The 27,719-nt window shown below is 47.4% G+C and overlaps 1 protein-coding gene across 6 annotated transcripts in view; it reads left to right on the forward strand.

Annotated features, from left to right (window-relative positions):
* SRRM2 (serine/arginine repetitive matrix 2) overlaps nt 1-27,719 on the forward strand; it is a 549,687-nt gene that overhangs the window by 178,611 nt on the left and 343,357 nt on the right. For all 6 annotated transcript variants that reach the window (XM_033944768.1, XM_033944767.1, XM_033944764.1 and 3 more), the window contains exon 6: nt 15,842-15,901. In XM_033944768.1, the coding sequence (XP_033800659.1) occupies nt 15,842-15,901 (60 nt within the window). The remainder of the gene's footprint in view (nt 1-15,841; nt 15,902-27,719) is intronic.

Raw genomic sequence — 27,719 nt, forward strand, 5'->3', positions numbered from 1 at the left:
TCCACATTTCCTCCTGGATGATACTGTTGACAGATGCCAGCCTTTATGGCTGGGGATGTTATTGTGAGGGTTGCCTGGTTCAGGGCTGATGGTTACCCTTTCAGAGAAATTGGTCCATTAACATATTGGAATTGAGAGCCATTCGCCTAATTCTACGGGCCTTTGAAAAGATCCTGGAAGGCAAAGTGGTCAGGGTGTTCTTGGACATGCATCAACTGACAAGGAGTCGCCAAGAATGCTCCTTTGAAGCTAGAGGTCCAGTTGTTGTTTCACTGGGCGGCAGCCCACCTACATAGGTCATTTTCTTTTTTTAGTATAAAATTTTTATTGTGAGCAAAAATTACCAACAACAGTTTCTTACACTTTCAGAAAATGCATCAAAAACAACCCCATCTAATACAGACAAAACTGTACACATACATAGCATAATTCTGAAAGAAACCCTACATAGGTCATTATTGAGATGCCTGGAGAAATCCACTGCTTACTCCTAGGATAAGAAGCATAAAATGTTTTACTACTTGGGATTTAGCTAGATTCTTGGGACCTGGGGTGGCCAGTGTTGAAAACAGGATGCTGGGCTTGGTGGACCTTTGATCTGTCACAGTATGGCAATTCTTATGTACGTACAAGGTATATCAGTGGTTCATAAAGCAGGGATGGATAGTGTACAAACAGACTATCTCAGTTGCTAGACTCTAGATCCAGGGGATTGGTCTTTGTCCTAGTGTGCCTTCAACAAAATTGTAAAGCACTGGGGAAGACGATGTTTGATTTAGTGGCGTCAGTGGATAACAAGACGACTTCTCAATTCTGCAGCTGCAAAATAGAGACGAGAAGCGCCGGCATAGACACCCTGGTTCAACCATGGCCAACAAAGGAACTTTTGTATTTCCTCTATGGCCAATGATAGGCAGGAGTTTCAAAGAATAGCGACCCACCAAGAGTTGATGATTCTCGTGGCATCGGATTGGCTATGCTGACCATGTTTGAACCCAAGCTGTTTTGTCTCATTGCTGCTGTATGAAGATGTGCATTGTCATGGTGCAGAAGACTGTTTTGAACAACATTCCTCTTCTTTTGTTGTGAATTACAGGTTTAAGCTCATTTCACAGCAGTGCACAGTAACTTTACTGTTTACCCGTGTACTTGGAAATGCGGCAGAATAGCCCCCTTCACATTCCAAAAGAAGATTAACATGATTTTCTTGGAGGAGGGCTGATGTTTGAATTTCTTCTTTGCTGGAAAATACTGATGTCTCCACTACATTCTTTTGTCTTTTGCTTTCTGGGTTGTAGTGATGCACCCATGTCTCGTCGCCTGTGACATTTCTTTCCAGGATACGTTGATCATCTTACTTTCTCAGGAGCTGGTCCACAACTTCCACATGCTATTGCTTTTGCAGATCAGTAAACTGTTTGTGAACCTATCGGGTGCAGATTTTCCTGTATTACAAATCATCATGCATTATGGCAAATGCAGATCCATAGTGGATATCCAAATTTGCAGCCAATTGAGACCATGTTATCCATCAGTCTTCTCTAATCAAGGCATCCTCCCTGTCAATGTACTCTTGTGAGCGCAATGTTGATGGGCAATCAGAACCACCTTTGTCTGTTACACCTATTCTTCGTGTTTTAAAACTTTTTATCCACTCATAGAACTTTCATTGATTCATGGTGCTATGTTTTATACTGAGTCAATATCCGATGGTTAATTTCCACAGGTTTCACTCCCTCTTCCCAAAGAGCAATACTGTATGTTCTTTGATGATGTGATCTTGCAATGGTGCGTCCATGCTTCTGACCTTGTGGCTGCCATATGACTAAAGGCTGGGCATCTCACTGTTCGTAGATGAACTATCCAGCAAACAATGTACGAGTACATACTGTATTTTTCGTTCCTTAAGACACACCCTAGATTTAGAGGAAGAAAACAAACAAACAAAAAAAAACATTATGAACCCAGGCTCTGCACCCAGCCCCCCTCACTCCCTGCTAGGCTCTGCACCCAGCCCCCCTCACTCCTTGTCAGGCTGTGCACCCAACCCCACACTCCTTGCCAGACTCTGCACCCTGTCCCCCCAGTACCTTTTAAACCCCCCTATACTTTTTTTTTTTTTTCAATTCTTTATTTAGAAAAAGAAACACTACAGATATTCATCAGGACATCAAGCATAAAATACAATGTAACATAAAAAACATGCATGATGAATAACAACGTTCTGCATTACCCTTCAGAAGAATCTCTCCTCCCCCAAACAGCAGGTTAGACCCCATACCTTTTGTTTCTCCAGTGTCGCAGTACTAGCTGGGTTCAATTTTGGTCTTCCTCTTTCTATTTTGGGGTCCCTTAAAGCCTTCCTGTGTTTTGTGGGTGTAGAGGTCATCAGCGCTGGGGGAGGTGAGAGGCACCTCCTTACTTTCTGCTCTAGTTGCTTCCTGTCCGTGGCAGGATGGAACAAGAGCAAATATGCAGACCTTCTAGCATGTTGCTCTCATCAGGCCTAGCAAGTACAATGCAAGAACATGCAGGAGCAGCTGGCTGGTTGGTCCAACTAGCCTTGAGCATGAGCGGGTGGGCCTTGCAGGCCTTTGCCTGCCGTCCTTTGCTCTGTTCCTATGAGAACGCGGTCTAGGTAGGAACTAAAGCAAAGTTGTTTCTCTCCGCTGTTTTCTGGACCTGGATGCCTGATGCCTGCCACCATTCACTAATTAGCCACAGCGGAAGCCGGTCTCTCCTGTCACTAGGAATGGATGGTGCAAGTGTCACTCAAAGAGCCGGTCACCTCCAACTGGCCGCCATTTCCACGCTGGGCCCTTGTCAATCACCTACCACTGAGCGTCGGAGGTGTAAAATAAATTTGCATGGAGCGGTGAGTAGCAGCTTCGCCCACCAATTCGTTCTTGTCTGCCCCAGGTTTTCAAAGAGGCGGGAGGGGGAGATGTTTTTAATGTAAATCATGTTTTATTGATGCACAATCAGTAAATAAACAAAACAATGGTTCAACAAGATCGAGAATACCAATAGTACAACAAACAGGTTTGTCAAAGAAACCCCCAGCTCCCCCCCACCCACTCCCAAATGCAAACGCTCCCCCACCCCCAAAAACCCACCTCCACCCCGGGTACCCCTATCCAGTACCCCGAAGATAGCAAAAAGAGCAGAGAGACTGCTGAGCTAGCTGTGTTCTTATGCCGCTCAGCAAACATCAAAGAGGACAACCCCCCCTAGAATCGCACCCCCTACAATCCTACGTACGGACTACACTGACCCAAACATCCATACCAACCATCCACACTCAGCCAAACAACACACCAACCAACCCAGGGAAATAGCCGAGGACATACGGTATCATCAGCTAAAACGAGTTTAAGACCAGACTTCTGGCCCTAGGGGAAAGCGATTGAATATAGGAGAGGTCAGATGAACCAGTAAATCGTCCGCAAATGCCAAAATCTTAAACTCATGGCCTCCAAGACGGACTCCCCGAACCTCTGCATTGGCAGAAATCTCGCGAATCAAAGGGTCCAATGTGAGCACAAAGAGAAGAAGTGACAAGGGGCAACCCTGTCTAGTGCCCCTCCTAATCGGAAAGACCGCCGAACATACCCCATTAGCCAACACCGTGGCCTGCGGATTATGATATAACGCTGCCACCGCGTCGCTAAAGAAGCCCCCATTCCATAATGTTGAAGGGTACAAAACAAAAGTCCCACAAAACTCTATCAAAGGTCTTGTGAGCGTCAAAACTGACCAACAAAGAAGAAACCCTCTCACGCTCCACCCACTCTAGGGATGCCAGGATAGTGCGGAGATTTCAAGTGGAACACAGACCATGGACAAATCCAACCTGAGGATCCGCTATAAACGAGAGCAAAATCCAATTAGCCAATAATTTAGCAAAAAACTTTGCTTCAGCATTCAAAAGGGAGATGGGACGGTAAGAGGAAGCCTATACCAGATCCTTTTCAGGCTTAAGCAGAACAACAATCTGAGCCACCCGAAGAGAAGGCGGGAGGGCCCCATCGCATACCACCCCATTAAACACGTTAACCAGAACAGGAGCAACGTCTGTGAGTAAAAGGCGATAAAACTCATTTCGAAAACCATTGGGCTCTGCCGCCTTATTCAACGAAGAACTGCCAATAACCAGTGTTAACTCATCAACTGTAAATGCGAGTTCTGAGTCTGACACCACCGGGTGAGTGACCTGATCTAAATAGAGATCCTCCGCTAGCGAAGAAGCCTGCGGAGCGTCATAAAAACATAAGAAGTGCCTCTGCTGGGTCAGACCAGAGGTCCATCGCGCCCAGCATTCAGCTCGCGCGGCGGCCCAACAGGTTCAGGACCTGTGTAGTAGTCCTTTATCTATTCCCCTCTATCCCCTTTTCCTTCAGAAAATTGTCCAATCCCTTCTTGAACCCTAATACCGTACTCTGTCCTATCACGCCCTCTGGAAACACATTCCAGGTGTCCACCACCCGTTGGGTGAAGAAAAACTTCCTAGCATTGGTTTTGAATCTGTCCCCTTCCAACTTTTCAAAATGCCCTCTCGTTCTTGTGGTTTTTGAAAGTTTGAAGAATCTGTCCCTCTCTACTTTCTCTGTGCCCTTCTTGATCTTGTAAGTCTCTATCATATCCCCTCTAATTCTCCTCTTCTCCAGGGAAAAGAGCCCCAGTTTCTCCTGTCTCTCAGTGTATGAAAGGTTTTCCATACCATTTATCAAACATGTCGCTCTCCTCTGAACCCTCTCGAGTATCGCCATATCCTTCTTAAGGTACGGCGACCAATATTGGACGCAGTACTCCAGATGTGGACGCACCATCGCCCGATACAACGGCAGGATAACTTCTTTCGATCTGGTTGCAATATCCTTCTTGATTATACCTAGCATTCTATTTGCTCTCTTAGCACTGTGCCGACAGCTTCATCGTCTTATCCACTATTACCCTCAAGTCCCTTTCCTGGGTACTTTCACTCAATAACATCCCTCCCATCGTACAGCTGCGCCTCAGGTTTTTGCTTCCTACATGCAATACTTTACATTTCTCTACATTGAACTTCATCTGCCATCTCGTCGCCCACTCCCCTAGCTTGTTCAGGTCCCTTTGTAATTCTTCGCAGTCCTCTTTAGTCCGAGCACCACTAAATAGTTTGGTGTTGTCTGCAAATTTTATTGTTTCACACTTCGTCCCTCTTTCTATGTCATTGATAAATATATTGAAAAGAAGCGGTCCGAGTACCGACCCCTGTGGGACACACTCGTTACCCTCCTCCAGTCCGAGTAGTGGCCCTTCACTCCTACCCTCTGCTTCCTACCCGCCAAACAATTCCTGATCCATCTATGTACGTCTCTTTCCACCCCATGGTTCTTCAGCTTCCAAAGTAGGCGTTCATGGGGTACCTTGTCAAAAGCTTTTTGGAAATCTAAATATACAATGTCCCCTTTGTCCATCCGTTTGTTAATTCCTTCAAACAAATGTAGTAAGTTCGTTAGGCACGATCTTCCCTTGCAGAAGCCATGTTGGCTTGTGATTAGAAGTTTATTTCTTTCAAAATGCTCATTGATACTGTCTTATCAGCGCTTCCGCCATTTTCTCCGGAACCGAGGTCAGACTCACTGGTCTGTAATTCCCCGGGTCACCTCTTGATCCCTTTTTAAAGATGGGCGTAACATTGGCTATCTTCCAATCCTCCGGGATCACTCCTGTTTTCAGGGATAGATTGCAAACTTGCTGTAGTAGTTCCGCTATTTCCTCCTTTAGTTCTTTCAGTACTCTAGGGTGGATTCCGTCCGGGCCTGGCGATTTGTCGTTTTTAATTTTTCTAACTGCCTACATATGTCTTCAAGGCTTACTTCCATGGATGTTAATTTATTTGTTTGGTCTCCTTTGAAGATTTGCTCAGGTTCCGGTATGTTAGATGTGTCCTCTTTTGTAAATGCAGATGAAAGAACATATTTAGTCTTTCTGCCACTTCTCTCTCCTCCTTTACCACTCGCTTCCTGTCTCCGTCATCCAGCGGTCCCACCTCCTCCCTAGTCGGCTGCTTCCCTTTAACATATCTGAAGAACGGTTTGAAATTTCGCGCTTCCTTGGCTAGCCTTTCTTCATATTCCTTTTTGGCTTTTCTGACCACGCGGTGACATTCTTTTTGATACTTCCTGTGCTCTTTCCAGTTCTCCTCAGTTTTGCCTTTTTTTCATTTCCTGAATAAATTCTTCTTATCACCTATCGCTTTCTTCACTTCTTTGGTTATCCATGCCGGGTCTTTTGTTCGATTCTTTTTGCACCCTTTTCTGAATCTTGGGATATGTAGATTTTGCGCCTCGATCACCGTGTCCTTGAATAAAGACCAGGCTTGCTCTACAGTCTGCCATTTCTTTGAGTTATTCCTAAGTTTCTTCCTTACATTTCTCTCATCGCTTTGTAGTCTCCTTTCTTGAAGTTAAAAGTTGTCGCTATGGTTCTTGTTCCCTTTGGTATTCCTACTTCAACTTTGAACTTTATCATATTGTGATCGCTGTTTCCCAACAGTCCCACTATTTCCACTTCTTTCACAGGTCCCCCTAGTCCATTTAGGATTAGGTCTAGAGTGGCATTCCCTCTAGTCGATTCTCTAACAAGTTGATCCATGAAGCAATCCAGGAAATTAGTCTCTCTGGAGCATTTTGAGCTTCCAAGATTCCAATCTATCCCGGGATAGTTGAAGTCTCCCATAATAATTGTGTTACCGCTTTTGCATTCTCGCTTCATCTCGGCTTCCATTTCTTCATCGATAGCTACGGTTTGCCTAGGTGGTGGATAGTACAGGCCCATCTTTATCTCGTATCCTTTCCTTCCGGGTATTTTAACCCATAGCGATTCCAATTTGTTGGTTGTCTCTGCTGTGTCCACTCTGGATGAGTGTATGCTTTCTTTTATGTATAGGGCTATTCCTCCTCCTTTCTGACCTGACCTGTCCTGGCAATAGAGTTTAACCCCGGTAGTGCTGTATCCCATTTGTTTTCTTCATTCCACCATGTTTCAGAGACCCCAATGATGTCTATGTTCTCAGTTTTGGCCATGACTTCTAATTCCCCCATTATCCCAGGACAAGCAGGCAGGTATTCTCACTAATGGGTGACGTGATCCAACGGAGCCCCGATGCGGACGCCTCACAAGCATTTTTACTTGAGGAAACTTAAAGTTTCGAGTCACCCGCACCGTGCATGCGCGAGTGCCCTATCTCCCGCCCAGACCAGGGCGCGTCTCCTCGGTTCTTACTTTTCCGCAGAGCTGAGAAGTCCGTCTTTGACTCTATGCGTGAAGATTTTTCACTTGTGCCTTCTAAAGTCCCCGGTTTTGGGTTAATTTTCTCTTAATCGCTGATTTTCGGCTTCTTTTCTTGTTTAAAAAAAAAAAAAAAAATTTCTCCCATCCGTCCGACCGGGCAGGCCACGTGGCCACAGCCCCGCGGCTTCGATCTTGCGGCGGAGCTTTTCCGACCTATGTCCCGACCTATCACCGGTTATAAAAAGTGTGCCAAGTGCCAGCGCGCAATTTCGTTAATGGATCCTCATCGACGCTGTGATCGGTGTCTCGGGCCTGAACACCTTCCGAAATCGTGCCGGCCTTGATCCACACTCACCGCACGTGCTTTCAAGCACTTTTGCATCTTGTGGGAGTCACTGTTCAGCAAGGAGTCCTCGACGGAGCATTCTTCATCGAAAGGCCCCTCATCTTTGACTTCATCCGCTACTCCCCAGCCTTCAACCTCTGCGGCGCCGAGTCTCATCAAGCCTGCATCGTTCGTGCTGGCTCCGACTCTAGCGCCTGCTGCGATGCCTTCCTCAGTCTCTTCAAATCAGGTAGCACAGCAGCCTATTCCACCTGTAGTGCTAAAAGTGCCCAAGGCTTCTAGGCCCAAGCACTCACACACTACCCCCAAAGAACGCGAGGCCCGTACAGGCGGTCCCATTGCAGATCCGGGACCGTCCTTGCCGGCCTCGTTCCAGACCTTGTTAGAGAAGCAATTCATTGAGCTCTTCACCACCATAGGGCCTAAGCTTCTCTCTCATATCCAGCCTGGGCATGGGAAGGCCTCCCGCGAGGTCGAGCCGCCTCCAGTGCCTCAGCGATACACACACTCTCTACAGGGAGCAGAGTCTCTGCGAGTGTCTGGTCTGGCATCGGTGCATGCATTGCAAGGAGCAGAGTCTTTGCCCATCCCTCCATTGGAACCCATCCACTCGATGCAAGGAGCAGAGTCTTTGCGAGTGCCTCCATTGGAGCCAATCCACCCAATGCAGGGGTTCGAGTTTCTACGAGTACCCCGGGGTGATTCCAGCCAACTGCCTATGCTTCAATCAACCGCTTCCAGCCCCATCCACCATCTGGGGGCCTCAGCGAAGATCCACTCGCCTCATCCATCGAGGCCGGTTTCCAAGCACAGTTCGCATCATCGATCGAGGCACTCATCCAGGCATGCCTCATCTCATCAGAAGCAGCCTTTTCTAGAGTATTCCCCACCGGCTACTTCACCCCCTCCGATGCTGGAGCTCGAGGACACGCTGGGGTCTTTATCACCACCACGATCCCCGTCCTCATTTGATCCAGAAGCATCGACGTCCTCGAGTCCTTCTCGAGGCCCTGCTTTGGCCCACCAGCTGTCCTTCTCCTCGTTCCTTCGACAGATGGCAGACGACCTGGACATCCAACTGGACACAGGTTCCAAATTCTCCAAAGAATATCTGGAGACTATGCACCTCCCTCAACCATCTGCTGAATCCCTGAAGCTTCCTCTACATAATTTGCTGGATCAGACCTTTATGCCTTTATGCCTTGAAACACCTTATTCCATCCCTGCTGTACCGGCCAAATTGGATAACAGGTACCGCACGGTGCACCATAAGGGGTTCAATGGTTCCCAACTCTCCCATCAATCCCTCTTGGTGGAGTCCTCACTGTAGCGGTCTCACCCCTCCCAGGACTACGCTGCCGTTCCACCTGGTAGAGAGGGCAAAACCAAGGACCGATTTGGCAGGAGGATTTATCAGAACTCCATGATGACATCCAGGGTTCTGAACTACAACTTCCATTTCGTCACATATTTTGAGTTCTTCCTGAAGGTACTCCAGAAGTTCTTGCCCTATGTGGACCCTAAGGCACAATCCGAGTACCAGGAGGTTTTGACCTCGCTTTCCCAGCTCCGGTTACAGCTGATGCAGTCATCCTACGATTCCTTTGAGCTCTCGGCTTGGGCTACAGCATGTGCGGTGACCATGCACCGGCTGGCATGGCTCAGGACCATCGATATGGACCCTAATCTCCAGGATAGGCTTGCCAATGTTCCATGCGCTGGTACCGACCTCTTTGATGAATCCATCGAGGCGTCGACCAAGAAGCTCTCGGACCACGAGAAATCCTTCCAATCCATCCTGCGTCTGAAGCCTAAGCCTGCTTCTCCTCCTCCATCACACCCACCATTGATATACCAGCGGCATTACCCACCTAAGCAGGCTCCCTCCATCCGACAGCCTGTGAAGCGGCAGCATTCCCAAAAGCAACAACAGAAGCCTCAGCCATCTACTGCCCCTAAGGCTCCTCAGCCCTTTTGACTGTCTCATAGAGGACGTAACTTCAGTCGTCCTGCCATTTTCAGTTGCTCCACCAATTGGAGGTCGGCTCCATTACTTTTACCATCGATGGACGACCATTACCACCGACCTCTGGGTCCTTTCCATCATTAGAGAAGGATACTCTCTCCAGTTCGATCGATTCCCCCCGGAACATCCTCCAAGAGAGTATCCTTCCAACTTGACCCAGACCGCCCTTCTTCAAGAAGCTCAGGCTTTATTACAGCTCGGAGCTGTCGATCTGGTTCCTGTGTCTCAACAGAACAAGGGTTTTTACTCCCGGTACTTCCTTGTTCCAAAGAAGACGGGCAATCTGCGACCCATTTTGGATCTCAGGGTGCTCAACAAGTTTCTGGTCAAAGAGAAGTTTCGCATGTTGATCCTGACAATCCTGACATCCCTGTATCCCCTCCTCGAGCAGAACGACTGGTTATGCTCTCTGGATCTCAAGGAGGCCTACACTCACATTCCCATTCATCCGGCCTCAAGCCAATACCTCAGATTCAGGGTGGGACATCTTCATCTTCAATACTGAGTGCTTCCTTTCGGCCTGACCTTGTCACCCAGAGTCTTCACCAAGTGCCTGGTAGTGGTGGCCGCAGCGCTCAGGAAACACGGCCTCCAGGTATTCCCCTACCTAGACGACTGGCTCATCAAGGATTCCACGTCTCAGGGAGTCGTTCTCGCAACCCAGAAGATGATTTGGTTACTGCAACATCTGGGTTCGAGATAAACTTTCCGAAATCCCATCTACAACCTTCCCAGACTCTTCCCTTCATTGGAGCTGTTCTGGATACTACCCAACTCAGAGCGTTTCTCCCTCCCCAATGTCGGGAAGCTCTCCTCCATCTTTGCCACTTGGTGTCCTCTCGCCCGACCATCTCGGCGAGACATATGATGGTTCTCCTGGGCCACATGGCCTCTACAGTTCACGTGACTCCTTTTGCCAGACTTCACCTCAGGATTCCCCAGTGGACCCTGGCATCTCAGTGGACACAGATATCCGACCCTCTGTCCTGACACATCCAGGTCACCCCTGCTCTGCAACAGTCTCTTCGCTGGTGGATGCTATCCTCCAATCTATCCAGAGGTTTGCTGTTCCAAACGCCTCCCCCATCAGAAAGTCCTCACGAACGACTCGTCCACTTATGCTTGGGGTGCTCATCTGGACGGTCTCCGCACTCATGGTTATTGGACCAGCACAGACCGCCAGTGCCACATGAATCTCCTGGAAATCAGGGCGATTTTCCGTGCTCTCAATGCCTTCCAGCACCTGCTTCAAGACAAGGTGGTCCTCATTCGCATGGACAACCAAGTCACCATGTATTATATCAACAAGCAGGGGGGCATGGGATCGGCCTCCCTCTGTCAGGAAGCTCTGAAAGTTTGGGATTGGGCGATTTGACACAACACCTTCCTCAAAGCTGTCTACATTCAGGGAGCGGACAATGCCTTGGTGGACAACTTGAGTCGTCTACTGCAACCTCAAGAGTGGACCCTCCACTCAACGCCCCTCCATCACATCTTTTCTCAGTGGGGAACACCTCAAATCGACCTCTTTGCAGCCCCCCCACAACTTCAAACTGCCTCAGTTCTGCTCCAGGATCTACACTCCTCACCGCCTCGAGGCAGATGCTTTTCTTCTGGACTGAACGAATCTCTTTCTGGACGAATCTCTTTCTGTATGCGTTTCCCCCATTTCCTCTCATTCAGAAGACTCTAGTCAAACTCAAGTCAGACCATGCCACCATGATTCTGATTGCTCCACGGTGGCCCAGACAACCTTGGTACTCCTTTCTGTGTCAACTCAGCAGCAGGGAGCCCTCTACCAGCGTTTCCATCACTGCTTACACAGCATCAGTGATCTCTACTTCATCCCAACCTGCAGTCTCTATACCTGACAGCTTGGTTCCTCTCAACGTAACCCCTCTCCAGTTTTCTCAACCTGTGAAAGATGTCCTAGAAGCTTCAAGGAAGCCTGCTACTAGACAATGCTACCACCAAAAGTGGTCCAGATTTTCTACTTGGTGTTTTTCTCATCATCATGAGCCATCATGTCTTCAGTTTTGGATTATCTTTTGCACCTTTCTCATTTTGACCTCAAGTCTACATCGATACTAGTCTATCTTAGTGCAATTGCTGCTTTTCATCAGCCGCTCCAAGGGAAACCTCTCTCTGCTCATCCGGTGGTTTCCAGATTCATAAAAGGACTTTTCCATATCAATTCTCCCCTCAAACCACCTCCAGTGGTTTGGGACCTCAATGTTGTTCTTTCTCAGCTTATGAAACCTCCATTTAAACCTCTTCACAAGGCTCATCTGAAGTATCTCACTTGGAAAGTGGTGTTCGTTATTGGCCTCACCTCTGCTCGTTGAGTTAGTGAGCTTCAAGCATTGGTTGCGGATCCACCTTTCACAGTATTCCACCAAGACTAGGTGGACCTCCGCACTCATCCAAAATTCCTCCCCAAAGTGGTCTTGGAATTTCATCTGAATTAATCCATTGTTCTTCCTGTGTTTTTTCCAAAGCCTCATTCTCATCCTGGAGAATCCGCTCTTCATACTCTGGACTGTAAACGTGCTTTGGCTTTCTACCTGGAACGCACCAAGCCACACACTGCTCCTCAACTTTTCATCTCCTTTGATCCCAACAAGTTGGGACGCCCCATCTCTAAACGTACCATCTCCAACTGGATGGCAGCTTGTATCTCCTTCTGATATGCCCAGGCTGGATTTCCCCTTCACAGTAAATTCACAGCCCATAAGGTCAGAGCAATGGCAGCCTCTGTAGCCTTCGTCAGATCGACACCGATTGAAGAGATTTGTAAGGCTGCCACTTGGTCCTCGGTTTACACCTTAACTTCTCATTATTGTCTGGATACTTTCTCCAAACGGGATGGACAGTTTGGCCAAATAGTATTACAAAATTTATTCTCCTAAGTTGCCAACTCTTCCACCATCCCATTGTGGTTAGCTTGAAGGTCACCCATTAGTGAGAATACCTGCCTGCTTGTCCTGGGATAAAGCAATGTTACTTACCGTAACAGTTGTTATCCAGGGACAGCAGGCAGCTGTTCTCACGTCCCACCCACCTCCCTTGGTAGGCTTCTCTGCTAGCTATCTGAACTGAGGAGACGCGCCCTGGTCTGGGCGGGAAGGCACTCGCGCATGAGCGGGCGACTCAAAACTTCGAGTTTCCTCAAGCAAAAATGCTTGTGAGGCGTCCGCATCGGGGCTCTGTTGGATCACGTCACCCATTAGTGAGAATAGCTGCCTGCTGTCCCTGGATAACAACTGTTAGGCTCCTTGCATTAGTATATATGCAATTTAGGTCCTGGTAATTTTTTGTCTTCATATCCTTTCATTGTGCTTCGAACTTTATTTTCTTCTCCTGTGCTGCAATCCTTTTATCTTCCTCTTCTGGGTTAGTCAACTCCTGTGTTTTGCCCATTGTTTCTTCCCCTTTTCCTCCCTTAGTATCTTCGCAGGATACTTTCTTCCGAATCGTCGACCCTTGGTCGACTGTCGGCTGTCCCTCTTCTTCTTAGTTTAAAGCCAGTTCTATTCCTCTCCTGACGTTGTTTGCTAGAAGTCTAGTTCCCTTCCCGCTCAGGTGCAGTCCATCTCTCCTGAAGAGCTTCCTCTTACCCCAAAACGTTGTCCAGTTCCTCACGAAGTGGAACCCCTCTTCTTCACATCATCTCCTCATCCATGCATTTATTGATTGTAGTTCCATCTGCCTCTTCACATCTGCTCTCGGTACTGGTAGGATCTCTGAGAACGCTATCTTCTGGGTCCTCATCTTCAACTTCCTACCAGAATCTTGAATTGTTCTATCAGTGCACTTGTTCTATAGTCTCTCCTGCTGACATCATTTGTCCCGATGTGGATCACTACTGCAATCTCTCACCACTGCAGTCTCTTCTGTCTCTGCTCCTTCCAGGATCTCTCCAATTTTGTCCACAATGTCCTTTGTTCTCGCTCCTGGGAAACAGGTAACTAGTCTATCCTCTCTCCACCTGCTATGTGACTGTCTACATTCCTTAGGATTGAGTCTCCCACTAGGATCGCAGACTTTTCCTTCTTCAATTTTCGCTTCAGTCGCAGGTCTTTGTCCTCGGTGTGCTTGACTACTTCATCTTCTAGGCACTGGCAAGACCTTGCCTCCCCTTCCTGCGGAGTTCTTCTATGGGCATCTTTTTCCTTGGAGTTCGACTGCTCTTGCTCTGTATTCCTTGCGAGTGTATCTTCGTCCTTCCTACGATGTTCTTGTTCTTCCACCCTCCTGTAGGCCTCTTCGATGAACTCCTCGAGCTCCCTGACTTGCTCCTCAATGTGCCTCTCTCTCTCTGGGTCTTCAGCTGTCCTGAGCAGGTCTTCTGTCCTATACGGGTCTTCCGTGATGTAGAGACCCTCCAGTTCTTGAATCTTGTACTTCTAAACTAAACTAACTAAACTAAATCTTGGGTTTATATACCGCATCATCTCCACAAGTGGAGCTCGACACGGTTTACATGGTTTGGGATAGAACGGAACTCCAATGGAAATATATAAGTAAGTAAGAAGAGAAGTTAGGGCTAAGAGTACCAGGGAGGGGAAAAGGTTACATTTTGGAGAAGAGCCAGGTCTTCAGATGCTTACGGAATAGTAGAAGGGAGCTCAAGTTACGGAGAGGGGAGGAGAGACTATTCCAGAGCTGAGTGATTCTGAAGGGGAGGGAGGACCCAAGTTTACCAACAAGGGAGATGCCTTTTAAGGAGGGGTAGGACAATTTTAGTTTTTGCGAGGATCTAGTGGAAATTGGATTTGAGGAATTCCAGGATAGAGGAATAAGAGGAGGAAGGATGCCGTGAAGTATCTTGAAGGTTAGGCAGGCACATTTAAAGTGGACCCTGGAGATAACAGGAAGCCAGTGGAGCTTGGACAGAAGTGGTGAGACATGGTCAAATTTACTTTTAGAGAAGATAAGCTTAGCCGCGGTGTTCTGGATTAGTTGGAGTCTATGGAGGCTTTTCTTAGTTAAGCTTAGGTAAATGGAATTGCAGTAATCCAGTCTGGAGAGGATGATGGATTGTACTTCATGTGACTAACCTCCTTCTTCAAGTTTTTCAGCTCCTGACACCGACTGCATACATACGAATGCCTCCCGGAGGGGAGGTAATCATACATATGACAGTCAGTGCAGTACACTGGGAAGCTCATCCTCTGGATTCCTTCTGCTTTCATTGCTGTCCGCCTATTTGGAGTACTCTCTACTAATGTACCGGTGCCTTTTGCTTGTGTGTGCTCTCTTCTGTACCTGCTTCTTCTATGTGTGTGTGTGTGCTCCTTTTGTGCCTGCCTCCTCTTTACCTTCTGTGCCTGCCGCTGCCTTTTGCTTGTGTGTGCTGTCTCTGCTATACTTTATCTTCCATCTTAGGGTCGGCACCACGAGGCTTGTCCCGATCTTTGCAGGTCAATTTAGAGGCCATAGCTCCCCAAAAGGAGTGCAAATCGCTGTGTGCAACCCACCCCACAAGACCGGGAAATCAAAGCAAGACAGGACACCGTCGGTAGGGACGCTGATAGCGAGAGAAGGGTTAGCAGGCCCGGGAGCTCCCTCCACACGCGTCTGTTCACCAAGATGCCATCACGTGACCTCTCGGGGGGGGGGATGTTTTTAAAGGGTAGGATGGGGCGGGGGGGGGGGGTGTTTTTAAAAGGTACCGGGGGTGTGTGTGTGTGTGTAAAAATTTGTATCTTCACTGCATAAGGCACACTGACATTTCCACACACTTTTGGGTGGAAAAAAAGTGCGTCTTATGGAGTGAAAAATACGGTATGTTGCATTTAGCTATCTCTGTTCCTGTTATTGTGTAATTTAACAATTGCCTTTAATTTTTGATTTGCCCTTTTATTTATATTTTTTACACATACAGTATGATTTATGCATTTATTATAATGCCAGTTTGTTGGTTACGGTATGTTTCTCTCCTGTTTTTGAGTGCAGTGTTGTTTTTTTTTGGGGGGGGGTGTTTAGAGGGAGGTTGCCTCTTTTTATGTTTAATGTACCGGAAGGGAGCCTGAGCAGTACTGACAATGGAAGGATAAACCTGTATGTGCTCATTGGAGCAGAAGTTTTTCAAGAAGAATCTAATCTAGGACTCTTCATTTTATCACCTGTGTGAGTCGGCTGATTATCCTGTGGTTCTTGGAAGTAAGCAACTTTTTCTCTTTTCTCAGGTCTGTAAGCAGTTCTCCTCGTAAAGAAAAGAAGAAAACTTCCAAGAAGAGTAAGCATAGGTACGTGTTTCAGACTGATGGTGATAATTGCATTGTTTACACAACATTTTGTCATCCTAGATGAAAATCAAAACATTTTCTATATTTGTCATGTTTACCTGCTGTTACCTTATCCCAGGACAAGCAGGCAGCATATTCTCAACAGTGGGTGATGTCACCGACGGAGCCCCACAGCGGACAGCCTCGAAAGCAGACTTGCTTGAAGATCTTTGTAAGAGATTCCGAGTGCTGCACTGCGCATGCGCGAGTGCCTTCCTGCCTGGGTTAGGGCGCGCGTCTCCTGTGAGGTACCTCAGTTCAGCGTTTTCCGCGGAGCCGAGAAGTCCTCTTCTTTTCAGCTCTGCAGCCTTCGTTGCCTTCTCATCGCCGCAACTTATTATTAAATCGCTGTGCTCGTGTTTTCATTAATGGATTCTTTTGTAAAAAAAAAAAAAAACACAGAAAAACTTTTATTTCCGTTTTTTTGTTTTCTTCAGGTCAGCGGCCTTTCGGCCGAGGCCTGGCTGCTCACCTTGTTCGATACGTCAGTGTTTTTTCTATGTCCCGGCCTCTTACCGGGTTCAAAAATTGTAGCCAGTGCAACAAGACCATTTCAATCACTGATCCTCATAGTCGGTGTATTGCTTGTTTGGGTCCTGAACATTGCCCCGACATTTGTTTGCGCTGTGATACACTTCAACCTCGAGCCCTTTGTCGACGCCCGTGACAAGCTTCTCCAACTTTTTGGCACTATGGACCAACCTCCTGAGAAGGTCTCGACCTCAGCTTTGGGGACGGCCTCGACATCTAAGTCCTCGACGCCAGCTTCTGCCTCCACCAAGACCTCGACATCTTCGGCCTCGAAGGCCTCGACGGCAGCTCCTCTGAAGTCTTCCTTGATGGGTAAGTCTTCTGTCTCCTTCAGGTACTTCTAAGAAGCCTCCAGAGTCTCAGGCATCACAAGCCGCATCTACGGTCCTGCCAGCCTCTTCTAGACCTCCAGCTAAGTGTGCCTCCAAGCATTGGGAATACTCATCCTTGAGGTCGCCCTCCTTGGAGCGCACTGCTGCACCTTTGAGACCTGATCCCTTCGTCTCTGTGCCAATGTTCGAGGACATGTTAAAAGCCATCCTGACCACTCAGATTTCCTCGGTCATGGCTCAAAACCTTCCGTCCTCGACCCTGCTGCCTGCGAGCCAGCCTGAGCAGCAGTCTGAGACTCCTATAGCAGCACCTCGAGGCAAACCTTGGAAGTCTCGCCAATTCTCATCCAGTGACTCTTCACCTACTCCTCGGATACAGTTTCCTCCACCTCGACCGAAGCATCGCTCGAGGCATCTCACTTCCAAGCTTCCTCAGGAGACATCTCTCCAGCAGAAACCTTCTCCTTCTCTGGATACTGAGTCTTCCATGCCTTGTTTATCCAAGGCTACTGAGACTTCTTCCAAATCTAACCATAAGTCTCGCAAAGCTACTACACCGGCTGCTTCTCCTTGCAGTCCATCGAGGTCGAACACTCCTCCATCGAGGGAGCCTTCCCCTCCTGCCTCGACTGTTTCTCGAACCCCGGGGACTTCACCATCGAGGTTTTTGAAGCGCAAACATTCGCTGACTCCTCACGCAGGTAGTGCAGCTTCCTCAATCACTGTGCGCCTGGACTCTGAACCTCCGTCTCAGTATTCCAGAGAGGCTTCTCCTTCCTATTTAGTAGTCCCTCGGTCTCGCACTCCTTCTCCTGAAGGTGCCTCGACCTCGAAGTCTGCCTCTTTTGCCAGGTTTGTCTTCGACATGGGAAAAGCTCTTCAACTGGATCTCCACTCCGATTCCAAGTATACACCTGAATACTTGGCCGACATGTAGTTGCCTCATCCACCCAAGGAGACATTAAGACTTCCGATGACTCCAGTATTGAAACAAACTTTCTTAAGGAATATGGAAACTCCTTATTCCATTACAGCCATTCCATCCAATCTGGAATCCAGGTATCGCACAGTACCTTGTAAAGGCTTCGAGAAATCTCAATTGTCCCATCAGTCTTTGGTTGTGCAATCTTCTTTAAAGAAAGCTCATCCATCTAGGCTTTATGCTGCGGTTCCTCCAGGCAGGGAGGGCCATACTATGGACAAGTTTGGCCGCAGATTGTACAAGAATTCCATGATGGCTAACAGAATTCTCAAGTATAACTACATTTTCATGGCTTATTTTAATCATTTCCTCAAATTGATGCCTAAATTCTACCCGGCTCTTGAGGAACAAAGTCTTCCTGAATGCAAACAAATCATCAGAACTCTGTCTCAACTTCGACTCTTCATGCTGCAAGCCACATATGATGCATTTGAGCTCTCTTGTAGTTGTTTCTGCCTTTGCAGTAGCCATGCGTCGTCTCGCCTGGCTCCGCATTGTTAATATGGATCCTAATTTGCAGGACCATCTAGCAAACTTGCCCTGCCAGGGGAATGAGCTCTTTGATGATTCTATTGAAGCTGCTACAAAGTGCCTCTCTGAACATGAGCGCTCTTTTGCTTCCTTGATTCGGCCGAAGCCCAAGACTCATCTTGCTCGGCCATACAAGCAACCACCACATCATTATCCTCAAAAAACAACACCAGCTTTCTCTAGGCCTCCGCCTAGAAGACCTCCTAAGCAACAACGATAGCAGAAGGCTCAAACTCCTGCTGCGACTAAACCTGTTCAGTCTTTTTGACATTCCCAGTCTGAGCATGCCAGCCTCCCTGCATCAGAATTCTCTTCTGCCCACAGGAGGTCGTCTTCACCACTTTAATCACCAATGGGAGATAATCACCTCAGATCTCTGGGTTCTCACCATCCTTCGGGAGGGATACTCACTTCACTTTTTTCAGGTGCCTCCAGATCGCCTTCCAAGAGAGTGTCCTTCCAATTCGTCGCAACTTCCCCTTCTTCAGGAAGCTCAGGCTCTTCTTCGCCTTCGAGCTGTTGAAGAGTTTCCTCTGAACCAACGGGACATGGGCTTTTATTCCCGTTATTTTCTAATTCCAAAGAAGACGGGGGATTTGCGACCCATTCTGGACCTCAGAGCCCTCAACAAATTTCTAGTCAAAAAGAAGTTTTGGATGCTTTCTTTACCAACTCTGTATTCCCTGATGAATCAGGGAGATTGGCTATGCTTTCTGGACCTCAGAGCCCTCAACAAATTTCTAGTCAAAGAGAAGTTTTGGATGCTTTCTTTACCAACTCTGTATTCCCTGATGAATCAGGGAGATTGGCTATGCTCTCTGGATCTCAAAGAGACTTACACTCATATCCTGATTCATCCAGCCTCTCGCAAGTATTTAAGATTTCGGGTGGGGAATCTTCATCTACAATACAGAGTTCTTTCATTCGGACTCGCCTCATCCCCCAGAGTCTTTATGAAGTGTCTGGTGGTGGTGGCTGCAGCTCTCCGTACCCAGGATCTTCAAATTTTTCCGTAACTGGACGACTGGCTTATCAAAGCCCCCTCTCAACAAGGGGTTATTGCAGCGTCCCAACAGACTATTATGTTCCTCCAAAGTCTGGGGTTCAAAGTCAACTTTCCAAAATCCCAGTTGACCCCATCTCAGTCTCCAGTTCATTGGGGCCACTCTAGACACTGTCCAGCTCAGAGCATTTCTACCTCCATCACGTCCAGCATTTCTACCCCTCATTTGCCTTTGCCATCAAGTGTCTCATCTCGCATCAATTTCAGCAAAACAAATGATGGTTCTGCTCTATCACATGGCTTCTACAGTTCACATGACACCTTTTGCCAGACTTCACCTTCGCATACCTCAGTGGACCCTGGCATCTCAGTGGCAGCAAGCTACCGACCCGCTTTCTCAACAAATTACAGTAACTCCTTTGTTGAAACAATCTCTCCACTGGTGGATGCTCTCTTCCAATCTTTCCAGAAGTTTGCTGTTCCACAATCTCCCTCATCAGAAGGTTCTCACAACAGACTCTTCAGCCTATGCATGGGGAGCCCATCTAGACAGTCTCCTTACCCAAGGCCATTGGTCTCCTGCGGACCGTCTTTGTCACATCAATCTGTTGGAACTCGGTGCAATTTTCAATGCCCTCAAAGCTTTTCAACACCTTCACGACAAGGTAGTCCTTGTCTGGATGGTCAACCAAGTCGCTATGTACTATGTCAACAAACAGGGAGGTACGGGATCTCCCTCCCTTTGTCAAGAAGCTCTGAAGCTGTGGGATTGGGCAATCCATCACAACATCTTTCTCACAGCTGTCTACATTCAAGGTCAGCACAACTGTCTGGTGGACAAGTTGAGTCGTCTTCTGCAACCACACAAATGGACACTCAATTCTTTGCCTCTACGTCAAGTGTTTGCTCGATGGGGGACTCCTCAAATAGACCTCTTTGCCTCTCCCCTCAACAACAAGATGCCTCAATTCTGCTCCCGAATATACTCTCCCCAACATCTTGAGGCAGATGGTTTCCTACTGGATTGGACGGGTCAGTTTCTCTATGCCTTCCCTCCATTCCCTCGGATTCTCAAGACTCTTGTCAAACTCAAGGTAGAACATGCCACCATGATTCTGATAGCTCCTCGGTGGCCCAGACAACTGTGGTACTCCCTTCTACTTCAACTCAGCACCAGGGAGCCTCTACTTCTACTGAGATTCTCAGGGAGAGGGAGAATTAGAAGGGCTTGAGCATGCTCAGATGCATGCTCAAAGCCGGCAGAGGCAGGAAGAAGATCTTCAAGCGGCACCGACACGTCCTGTGGGCTGCGTGCCGGTGCCAGACGGGGTGAGTTAAAGTTGGAGGAGGGGTGCCGATTCGAGCTGGGGGGCCTTTGCGAGTGGGGAGGAGCGATGCCGGTTCTCACGGTAGGTGCTTGCAAATCGAGTCAACACTCGGTTTGCGAGACAAGTTTTGCGAGAATGTTTTGCTCGTCTTGCAAAACACTCACAAACTGGGTTACTCGCAAACCGAGGTTTGACTATATGCTTATAATTTATTCCATCTACTTCTTGATTCCTTTGTTTTCCATGGAGAGTCACGTGCCTACCATAGCTATTTGCTTACCGATAATCCTGAACTACGGCCCAATTGCTAGCCTTTAACAGCCCCAATCCTCTGCCGACACAAAGTGCTTGCTTACAATGTAATGTAATGTAATTTATTTCTTATATACAATGTGAGCTCTATTAGGTTTGTGGCCATCTCTTTTTTTTGCTTGCATTCAGTTTTACAGGACCAGCAGGCAGTTACAGCTGTAAGCAGCAGAGCATATGTTTCTAGGCGTTTAAACTAGAAGGTGGGGATGGCATATGTAAGAAAAACAATTATGGAGGCCATCCCCAGCAAAAGACAAGATGGTGATGGTAGTAAAGATAGCAATGTAAACTATATTAGCAACTTACTTCTTAGCAATGTAACAGAAAGTGAAAAAAATGCAACCTGAAAAAAATGCAAATGTGAAAAATTGACCTCATGTGAAATGGTGTTTGAATACATTTGTGCTTACAGTAGTTAAAATTGTGAAAACGTAACTTATCCCAGGACAAGCAGGCAGCATATTCTCACTGATGGGTGACGTCGCCAACGGAGCCCTGGTACGGACACTTGAAAAGTGAATCGCAACTTTAAATTTAGAAAATTCACGATTAACCCGCTCCGCGCAAGTGCCTTCCTGCTCGACATAGGTGCATGGTCCCTCAGTTTTCTAGTTTCCACGGAGCTAGAAAGACGCGTTTTTCAACACCTATTGAATTTTTTTCTCTCGCTTGCTTTCCCGTTCTCGCGGATTGTGACTTTTTTGTCAGTTATTTTGGTTTTTTAATTCTATTTTTTGTGTTAAAAAAACCTCATTTTTTCATTTTACTTTGCCGTCACGGGCTTTGGCCCAGTGGGGCCTTATGGACTCTTCGCCATAAAGTTCGATTTGTCAACGGCTGTCTTCCCATCCATGTTCCGCCCGGGTTTCAAAAAGTGCGGTGACTGTGCTCAGGCCATTTCTGTAACCGACCCTCACCACTGGTGCTTGCAGTGTCTGGGACCTGAGCACCATGCCGACTACTGCTCCCACTGCTTGTCCCTTCAGAAGCAGACTCTAAAAAAATCAGTTGCTTCAACAAAAACTAACTGTTAGACGCCGCGATGGACACAGAGCCCAGTTCATATCCGACCAAGACCGCACTGACCAAGATGACACTGAGGGTGGATCCACCAACTTTTAACTCGGGTGTCGCAACTACTCTGGGTAAGCCGGCTAAGAAGCCTTCCACTACCCCTTCCGGGATGCAGGTCGAAGCTGCAGTGAGTCAAGTCTTGCTGACCTCGCATAAGTCCCGTAAACGCATGACTCTGATATCGGTGAGTGCCTCCTCTTCGGCCTCATCATCCCTGGACCATATTGTTCAGCCATCTGTACTAGCCAAAAAGAAGCTAACGGTACCAGCACTTTCCCTTAAGCAGAAAATTGACAATCTGCTTTGGGAGGAGTTAGGAGAGCATTTTACCCTCTTGGCGCCAGCTCACTTTTTACCAAGCAGGGCACCGACCCTCCAGGAACCAGTCCGGTCTGAGTTGCTCATGGCACTGATCACTCCTCATAATGCTATTCCACCGGTGCGGATATTCTCGACCCAGGATTCGAGCATTCCACTTCGGCACCGATCCTTCTCGGCCACATATTGAGAGGCTACTCCGGCATAGTCAGGCAAAGTCTCCAGTAAATCTAAACATTTGGAGACTTCAACACCGAGCCGTCGACACCGACCTCATCCTTTCAGAGATTCAGATTTATTGGGCGATACTGAGCCTGAAATGCCATCTACTACCGATGTGGACTCCTCTGCTTCTGGGTCACCTGGATGTTCACCTACCAGAGCTGCTTCTTCAGAGAAACTTTCTTTTTCCAGATTTTTGCGACAGATGGCACATGATCTGGATGTTTTGTTGGAGGTTGATTCCAAGCACAGCAAGGAGTATTTGGACACACTTGATTATGATCTTCCTCCTAAAGAACTGTTAAAGCTTTCACTCCATGCCATTCTGAAGGAAACTTTCTATAAAAACCTGGAGATTCCTCTCTCTATGCCAGTGGCTCCTAAACATTTGGAATCTCTTTATAAGGCTTGCCCGGCTTTGATAAGCCTCAATTACTGCATGAGTCTCTCGTGGTTGAGTCCACTTTGTATACGGGTCTGTTCTTCCTGATAGGGAGGGTAGGACAATGGACAAGTTTGGTAGACGTCTGTACCAAAACTCAATGTTGTCAAACAGCATCCAATTATACTTTTTTCTTTTCCTGTTATATGAAGTATCTTCTTAAGCAAATTTCATCGCTTCAGCAATATCTGCCTTTACGTAAAGCCAAGAAATTTCAATCTCTGGTCTCTACCTCTCTGCAACTTCGAAAGTACATGGTGAGATCTATTTATGATACTTTAGAACTCTCATCTAGAGCAGCAGCTATGTCGGTGGTGATGAGACGTTTGGCAAGGTTACGTGTTTCATACCTTTTCATTAACCACAAGGACCATCTGTCTAATGCTCCATGCCTTTGGTGATGAGCTCTTTGGAGCCTCTACTGACACTGACACCCAAAAGCTGTCCGCTCATGAAACCAGATGGGATGTGTTGGATAAGCCCAAAAAAGAAGCCTCCACCTGCTCAGCCTTTTAAGCTTGCTTCCTCTTACCAACGCAGATATGCTGCCAAACCTACTCCTCAGGCACCTACCCAACCTCGTTGACAACGACAACAGCCACGTCAACAACCTAAACAACCGGCTGCTTCTCAGAAACCTGCACAGCCTTTTTGACATATTCCTTCAGAGCGTAGCCAGAGTTTCTCTACTATTTTCTCTGCCTCAACCCATAGGGGGAATTCTTCAAATTTACATCAATCGCTGGGAGCTCATTACATCAGATCTTTGGATCCTCAACATCATTCGTCAAGAGTATATCCTTCATTTTCACACCCTTCCTCCGGACCATTCTTCAAAAGAGTCTGCTTTAATTCTGACGCAGTCCTCTACTTCTCCAGGATTTTCAATTTCTCCTCCTCAATGCCATTGAGGAAGTTCCTCCCTCTCAATACGACCAAGGCTTTTACTCCCAATATTTCTTGGTCCCCAAAAAGACAGGAGGTCTGCGACCCATCCTGGATCTTTGAGCTCTCAACAAATATCTTGTCAAAGAGAAGTTTTTAATGCTCTCTCTCTCGCCCTCCTTTATCCCATATTGGCTTAGAATGAATGGCTATGCTCTCTGGACTTCAAGGAAACTTGCATGCATATACCAATTCATTCGGCTTCCAGGAGATATCTTCGCTTTCAAATCAGTCGTCGTCACTACCAGTACAAAGTTCTTCCGTTCGGCCTGGCATCTTCTCCCAGAGTCTTCGTGAAGTGCTTGATTGTAGTGGCAGAAGCTCTCCGATCCCAGGGTCTTCAGTTGTTTCCTTATCTGGACGACTGGTTGATCAAGGCTTCATCGTCTCAGGAGGTGACCCTAGCTACGACTCACACCATTTCGTTCCTTCAAACCTTGGGCTTTGAAATTAGTTTCCCAAAGTCCAACCAACTTAACGTCTTCAGTTCATCGGAGCTATTCTGGATACTACTCTCATGAGGGCGTTTCTTCCTCCAGATCTCATAGCTTCCTTGCTTTATCTCTGTCGATAGATGTTTCAGCTACAAACAATCTCTGCGAGAGCCATGATGGTTCTCCTGGGCCACATGGCCTCCAAGGTTCATGTCACCCCACTAGCCAGATTGCATCTTCACACTCCTCAGTGGGCCCTAGCTTCTCAGTGGTGTCAGACGACAGATCTGCTCTCACAGCATATCTCTGTAACCTCATCTCTTTTGCAGTCGCTCCACTGGTGGATGACCTCTTCCAATCTATCCAGAGGTCTTTTCCATCTTCCTCCACATCACCAGGTACTCACGACGTATGCTTCTTCCTACGCCTTCAAATGCAGGGGTATTGGACTTTCAAAGAATGCAAATTTCACATCAATTTGCTGGAGCTCAGAGCGATGTATTGTGCGTTAAAAGCTTTCCAACATCTCCTGACTGACCAAGTCCTCCTCCTTTGCATGGACAATCAAGTAGTGATGGAAAATCAGGGGCGGGAAATTGCACGGCAACACCAGGAAATACTTTTTCACCGAAAGAGTGGTTGATCGCTGGAATAGACTTCCACTTCAGGTGATCGAGGCAAGCAGCGTGCCTGATTTTAAGAAGAAATGGGATCGTCACGTGGGATCTCTGCACAGAGATAAATAGGGGAGGGTCATTAGGGTGGGCAGACTAGATGGGCCGCAGCCCTTATCTGCCGTCTTTTTCTATGTTTCTACATCAACAAGCAAGGAGGTATGGGCTCTCTTCCCCTTTGTCAAGAAGCTCAAAACATTTGGCTTTGGGAAACCACCCGCAATCTTTATCTGCTAGCAGTATACATACTGGGCGAACAGAATTCCTTGGCAGATGACCTCAGCAGAATTCTCCAGCCTCACAAATGGACACTCAGCTCGACAACTCTTCAGTCCATCTTTGCACAATAGCGCACTCCTCAGGCAGACTTATTTGCAGCTCCCCACAACCACAAACTGCCCTGCTTCTGCTCCAGGCTTTACTTTCCTCACTGCCTGGAAGCAGATGCGTTTCTTCTTGATTGGATGGAATTGTTCCTCTGTGCGCTTCCTCCCACTCCTCTCATCCTGAAAACTCTTTTCAAACTCAAGCAGGAGTCAGCCACCATGATGCTCATAGCTCCTCAGTGGCCCAGACAACATTGGGAACCCATACTTCTTCCAATATTTCCTACTCTGCTTACACAGAATCAAGGAACTATTCTTCATCCCAATCTGCAATCGTTACATCTGACAGGATGGTATCTCTCAGACTGACATCATTGCATCTCTCTCAGCCTGTCCCCACTATTATTGATGCTTCCAGGAAACCGGCCACTCAACAGTGTTATCAACAAAAGTGGACTCTGTTTTCTTCCTGGTGTCTCCGTCATCATCATGATCGAGTTTCCTTGTCATTGGAATTGGTGCTGGATTATCTCCTTCATCTCTCTGATTCTGGTCTTAAATCTACATCTATCAGCTCTATTACAGCTGTTCATATGCCAGTCGAGGGAAAGCCTCTCACTGCTCATCCATTGATCACCAGATTCATGAAAGGACTTTTCAATGTTAAACCACCTCTCAAGCCTCCACCTGTCGTCTGGGAACTTAATGTAGTTCTTTCCAGGTTGATGAAACCACCATTTGAACCAATGGCAACAGTTCATCTCAAATTTCTTACCTGGAAAGTAGTTTTTCTCATCTCTCTCACGTCAGGAAGATCAGTGAGCTACAAGCGTTGGTCGCAGATCCACCTTTCACAGTTTTTCACTATAATAAAGTGGTTCTATGCACACATCCTAAGTTTCTCCTGAAGGTAGTTATGGACTTTCATCTTAATCAGTCCATTGTTCTTCCAGTTTTTTTCCCTAAACTTCATTCTCATCCAGGAGAAATGGCGCTGCACACTTTGGACTGTAAACGTACTTTGGCGTACTACATAGATTGGACAAAGCCTCATAGAACATCTCCCCAACTCTTCATCTCATTTGATCCTAACAAGTTGGGTCATCCTGTCACCAAACGGACAATATCCAACTGGTTTGCTGCCTGTATGCCATTCTGCTATACTCAGACTGGACTGCCTCTGGAAAGTCGTGTCACTTCTCACAAAGTCCGTGCTATAGCAGCTTCTGTAGCTTTCCTTATATCTACCCCTATTGAGGAAATCTGCAAAGCTGCCACCTGGTCCTCAGTTCTTACCTTCACTTCACATTACTGTCTGGAAAATTTTTCGAGATGGGTTGGTCACTTCAGCAAGTTAGTTTTGCAAAATTTGTTTTCTTAAAGGCCAACTCTCCCTCCATCTCTTTCTAGTTAGCTTGGAGGTCACCCATTAGTGAGAATATGCTGCCTGCTTGCCTGGAATAAAGCACAGTTACTTATTGTAATAGATGTTATCCAGGGACAGCAGGCAGATATTCTCACAACCCACCCACCTTCCCGGGTTGGCTTCTTAACTGGCTTATCTTAACTGAGGGATCGCACACCTACGTCGGGCGGGAAGGCACTCGCGCATGCGCGGTGTGGGCTAATCGCAAACTTTTTAAACTTAAAGTTGTGATTCACTTTTCGAGTGTCCGTACCGGGGCTCCGTCAATGATGTCACCCGTCAGTGAGAATATCTACCTGCTGTCCCTGGATAACACCTGTTACGGTAAGTAACTGTGCTTTCTATTTTGTGTAAAAACCTGATGTGATAGGCAAAAATGGAAGTCATTTCTAGAATCAGCATAAAAATTGATTCAAAAGTTTTAAAATGCAGACTGGTGTTAATCTGTTGTACAATCTAATATAATAAAACGGTAAGCCGCGCATGCACACTTCCTATGCGTGCGTCCGTTTTCCGTGAGCTGTAGCGACCCATAGGAAGTGCGCATGCGCGGCTTACGGTCTGGCCTCATGCGAGGCAAGACAACTGCGCGCCCTTCTCTGCTCTCCACCTGCAGAGCGGCGGCTGCCGCCTGCTAGCACACCCTGTCCTCTCCAAGCCGGGACCGCAGCCAGCCAATGATCGCCTCCACAGCGCGGAACAAGTCGACGACTTCCCCCTCCCGCACCAACCGCTGCCGCTCCTGTTTGAAGCGGCCTGATGAGGTTCGCGGCCAGCTGTAGCAAACCTCGCAGGCCACTCTCCACATGAAGCACGTTCCCTCTGACGCGATCATGTCAGAAGGAACATGCTACCATATGGAGAGCGGCCTGCGAGGTTCAAAACAGCCGCCCATGAAC

Source organism: Geotrypetes seraphini, chromosome 5 (genome assembly GCF_902459505.1).
Source record: "Geotrypetes seraphini chromosome 5, aGeoSer1.1, whole genome shotgun sequence".
NCBI lineage: Eukaryota > Metazoa > Chordata > Amphibia > Gymnophiona > Dermophiidae > Geotrypetes > Geotrypetes seraphini.